Raw genomic sequence first — 5,330 nt, forward strand, 5'->3', positions numbered from 1 at the left:
ATCTATGATGCGTTTCTGTAAAGGAATGAGTGATAATTCTGACAGTGTTTCTCTCCACATGGTTTCAAATTCTTTCTCCTGTTCATCATTATTTAGTTTGCATTTGCTTTTCCTGCAATGTTTCAGAAGCCTGTCAACTTTCTCTTCAATTTTTCTCTTGTACTCTGACAGGATAGCATCTGTTTTATGTCGGCCCTTTCTAATTTCATTTGCTTCTTCCAACTTGCTGAATGAATAACTCTCCAGTTCATTCCTCAGACCATTTGCACTTCTCCTAAAATCTTCTTTGTACTTTTCTATCAGGTGCAGATTTTCTGCTCCACTTTCAAAATATTGTTTTAAATTATCCAAAATCTTCTCTGCTTCTTGTCTCAGTTTGTTCTGTGCCTCGTTCTTTAGTTTGGTTAAAACATTGGTGTCTAGTTTATCTGGTGGCTGATTTTGGATTAAAGTTTCCTTTTCAGATACCCAGAGATGCATCATCTTGCGGAAACCCCATTCCCATTCTGCATAATTTACAGACAACTGGTTATAGGCATCAGCAACAAGACTGTTTCTAAAGCTGAAGATAAAGTTTTCATGTTTTACAGCATTCCACATGCTCTTCACCCATTCAAGAAATTGGGGGATGTCCTTGGGGGATCTGTTTTGTGAACAGCCTTTCAGAAATTCAAACAAATATTTCTTTAATTCATAAACCTTTTCACTGTATCCCATATTCACTGGAGCCATAGGCGGGACTCCATGCCACAGAGCAGGAATGTACCAATTGTGTTTTTCCAGATCATAATCCATAATATCAGAAAATTTCATCTCCCTGCCTTTCTTTTCCATGTTTGCTGCAGCTTTGGTCATTTCATTCAGCTGCTCCAGAAGGTGTTTCCTGTCCCTCATGTTTTGTTCATGCGCAGACACATCACTGACGTTCTGATGCACAAACTGGCAGTTGGCTTTTTGCCCTATTTCCTCCATTCTGAGAAAGGCATGGACCACAATTTGCAGAATATCCTTCATTTCGGTGGCATTCTCCATGGCCATGTTAACGATGGTTATGTCACTCAGTCCAATCACCAAAGTGGCCAGCTCATTGTCGTGTTCATAGCTATCCTCCAGCTTGGCCAGTTCAGGGGCTTTCAAGCCTTCTGTGTCTATCACCAGGATGAAATCACAGCCCAGCTCCTGCTGAAAGTTCTCTGCCACTTTAATGAGTGTCATGAAAGCTCCTCGAGTACATCGGCCACTGCTCACTGCAAACTGCAGGCCGAACATGGTGTTGAGGAGGGTGGATTTCCCAGTGCTCTGCACTCCCAGCACCGTTATAACCAACATTCTGGACCTTCCCCCCAGCTTGGCATGGAGCTGAGTCAGAACATCTGTCACCCACTGCAGTGGGATGTTGGATACATCTCCATCGATCAGCTCCATGGGAAACTCTTCCAGCATCAGGTCAGCTGCTATGCCTGGGAGATGGACAAATTGTCCTTGGCTTTCTGCCATTTTACCTTCTTGAACTATGGAGCATTCAGCCTCATAGAACTGCCCCAACTCACGCATGAAATGCTCCACCCCTAAGGAACTGGCAGAGATTAGTTTATCGTGTTCTGCAAACATTTTGGGGTCGTCTTTTGAGTTTTTGCATTTCTCTTTATATTGACCCCGTAGTTTAGAAATATTCTCCCGAGCAATGTGATCCAGGTCAAACTTCATCCATTTCAGGAAGTAATGTTTCTCCTCGGGAGGCAGTCGGCCTAGTCCAGTAATAAATGTAATCAAAGCATCAGTCAGGTCATGTTTATTCTGCTGGACACGTAACTCTATTGATTTCTCTTTCAGTTGAGACTTGTATTTCTCCAGAGGGATGTTTCCTTGCTTTTTCAGTCGGCACAGCTCCTTTTCCACTTCAGCCAAGTTTTTCCATGGCTCCCCCTGGAGTCTCAGCTTTTCCCTCTTGTACTTTGCCACATCTTTTATGTGTACAGTGATTTCCTTGGCATATTCACTGGCATGCTGACATTTCTTATTAGCCTCATCTACCTGGATGCCTAATTGACGTGCAGTCTCAGCCACGGCTTCTATACTCACTCTCTTGGGAGAAGACTTCATTACAGCTGCTATTGCAGACTGCAGAGCTTTTACATAAGCCGCCTCATTTGTGGCATGTCCTTTCTGTAGCACATGTGAGTTGTTCAGTTTGAGCCCTGGGGCCAACTTGTTCAGGAATCCCAGTGTTTCCTTGGACGTCACAGCCTGATTATTAACCATGAAGTAGTATTTAGTGGCTGATCCCTGCAGAGATGATAAGAGCGTGTATTGTCTCTCGTTGATGCTCTCAGTAACTATGAACACTGCTGAGGAGATCTCTGTTAAAAAGCTGAACTGTGGCAAGTGGGACTCAATGTCTCCACGCAGGTTTGCAACCGCAACAGGCTCTGGGAAAATATCTGAATTCTCTGTCCCACTAGGGAAATACCAGGAAATCTCGACCAGCCCATCTGCGATTTCCCGAGGGACGTTCCCAGACTCCATGTCCCGATGGATGAAGAAATCGTGGTGCTGCTGGGAGAGGCTGAGAATCTCATTGAGAAGTTTGGACTTGGAGAAGTTGCAGCTCCCCAGCCGCACAAAGGAAATGGTTGGCATTGACGTGAGCACCAGGCTCTCCTCTCTGAACCCTCTGCTCTCTGCCAGGGAGTGCGGCCTCCACTTCCTCACAATGTCCCTCATGGCCCACAGCATTAGGGTGCACTTGGGGGTGTCGAGGGCGGGTAGCAGCAGAGGGAGGGCAAACTGGCACATGGACATTTTGGACAGGATCTCCTGCTGTAGGAAACTGTCTGAGCAAAGCAGCACGGCACAGAGAACATCGAGGGGGTGCAGGGAAACTCTGGTGTCAGTGTCACTAAAATTCAAAATATCATCTAACCTCTGTTTCTCCTCACTGCCTCCATCATCAGTTGCCCTGTGCACAAGGCTTGTGTTTCTGGCCATCATATTCAGAGCCACCAGTTTCCTCAGGAAATGCCAAGGTAAATCTGCAAATGTCTCTGGAGTTCCATTCTTTAGACTTTCCTGGCTGATTTCAAGGACATCACTCACCCTGAGCTTCCTGCTCAGATGCTCCTGTAGTTCTAGCTTACGAAGGAGTTCTTGAAAAGCTTCCCCCTTCCCTGGAAAACAAAATGAAAAGATGATCTGAACAGCTTTCTGAAGACAGGGATTCCCAAACAGAAACTTTTGTTATGTGGCAGTTCATGTTGTAAACGTTGAGTACTAACTGAAAGGAAAAATACAATGGTAACTGGCAAGGAGGGGCATATGGGACTAAGACCTACCCATTAGAGCCCGCTCCTTTATTTCTTTAGACAAATAAATACTTTGTTTCACATTCATTTCTTTCCCCTCTTTTCTCCAGAAGCACAGTGAAGAGAGCCGCCGGAGCTGGGATGGGGAGGAGGGACTCAAGGCCTCTAGCCCTTTCAGTGCAGCACATGGGGAGTGTGTGGACCGGCCGCCTGAGGAGGCAGGGGCTGAGATCAGATATGATCTACAGAAAACACAGCTAACACAAAACTTGAAAAGCAAAGAACTTAAAAGATGAACACTGCACAACCTCTTTTCCTCCAACCAGAGAGACATTTTAACCCTACCATAATCCTCACACCGCTCAGAAAACTGCAAACTTAAAGTCTGTCCCCAGTGTAGTAGAAGGAGAGAGCCTGGGACATGAGGCCAGGTATGAGGCTTGAGGCCTAAACGAAAGTAGTACTCAGGCCCTGCTGATATAAAGCAAAATTCGCAAGAGTCAAACTATGAGCAAAAGTCAGGCCCTGTAACAAAAACACACCTACTTTCAAGTTCACAGAACTTGGCAAGAAAAGGACGGGCACTGCCAAAACACACACATTCCTAAGAAGTGCTAGGCACAGGACACTCACGCAATCACATTCCAGAAGAGTGGGACCAGAACACCCTGATACCAAGTATGGTACAAACACACTCCCAAAGATAACGAGACCCCCCCTTTAAGATAAGGTCAGGATGACAGTATGATGGATAGAGGTGTTTGATCGAACCAACATGTACAAGGTAATGGGTGGTAACAAACCACCTCAGGGGGGTGGTAACTAACTATGTCAGAGAGGTGTGCATACCCCGCACTAGGCAGGGCCTGAGTACTACTTTAGTTTAGGCCTGAGGCCTCATACCAGGCCTCATGTCCCAGGCTCTCTCCTTCTACTACAAGGGGCAGCAGCAGGGAAAGGCTTCAGCTGCTCCCCATGCCAGAGCCTTTCACAGTACCTAGGGAAGTCTCTGGCATGGAGGGCTGCCAGAGCCTTTCCTTGCTGCCACTTTTTCTATACAGGGAAGGGTTCTAGCAGCAGGGAATTTCTTTTCTTCCCAACAACTGTCTCCCTTCCTCCCTGTACAGATGTCCTATATTTACACTTGAAAAATCTGGTTGCCCCGATTGTGGGGAGGGGAAGGTGGGAGGGGAGAGTAGGTGTGGGGTAGGTGGAGGCAGGAGGAGATGTCTAGTGGCCAGAACTCCACCAGTTATTTTGGGCAGCAGCTGCCCCTGCACTCAGTGGCTTCCTACTGGCCAGGAAGAACAAGGATCAACTAACAGGCTGTGGCTCTAAGCACCCCACTGAGCAATACTGGCCGAAGCTTATACAGAGAAGCCCCTGTATTTGTGCCTCCAAGTCACCTACCATTTTCCATGGTGTCTCGGTTTGAATCTCAGCAATTTTATCTGCAGAATACCATGAAAATTCTTCACTCTCACAAGCACCATTCACACCTGGCAGTGCCAAGCTCTTCTAAAGGTGTTCACTCCCACTACAGAAGGAAGGGTGATAAGAGGAAATTACCTTTCAAAAGGTGTGTCTCCTCCGGCTCTCTGGCTTGTTGACTGTCTAATTCCAGCTGTGGATTAAAACCACCTTTCTCCCCCTGCTCTGGGGCTTGCAGAGTCTGAGATTCCTGATTTAATCCTTCCAGCAAGAAAACAAGAGGAGAAATGAGTTATTTAATGAGTAATTCACTTCAATCCCTTCCTGTTTTTGTGTGTTTGTTTTATTTAGTACGTTGCAACTGCCTCTGTATTTCATTACAGTAACTCCCCACTTAACGTCCTCTTGCTTAACGTTGTTTCGATGTTACATCCCTGCTCCTTTGCAGAACATGCTCGTTTAAAGTTCTGCAATAATGTTGTTTGTCCGCCTGCTTTGTCCATGGCTGGCAGCCCCCCCTATCAGCTCCCCTACGCCCCCCCCCACCTGCCCACTGGCGGACCCCATAGATCAGCGGCTTCCCCCTGCTCCACCCGC

General features: G+C 46.6%; 1 protein-coding gene across 1 annotated transcript; it reads right to left on the reverse strand.

Annotated features, from left to right (window-relative positions):
- Positions 1 to 11: 11 nt before the first annotated feature.
- LOC101932882 (up-regulator of cell proliferation-like) lies at positions 12 to 4,991 on the reverse strand (the record flags this gene model as incomplete). The annotated part of the gene is made up of 2 exons (XM_065580395.1): positions 4,872 to 4,991; positions 12 to 3,167 (listed from the first exon to the last, which is right to left on the reverse strand). A coding segment is annotated over exon 2 (2,980 nt), but the record flags the coding sequence as incomplete, so codon positions are not given.
- Positions 4,992 to 5,330: the final 339 nt, after the last annotated feature.

The sequence above is a fragment of the Chrysemys picta genome, unplaced genomic scaffold, assembly GCF_011386835.1.
Source record: "Chrysemys picta bellii isolate R12L10 unplaced genomic scaffold, ASM1138683v2 scaf2981, whole genome shotgun sequence".
NCBI classification, from domain to species: Eukaryota; Metazoa; Chordata; order Testudines; family Emydidae; genus Chrysemys; species Chrysemys picta.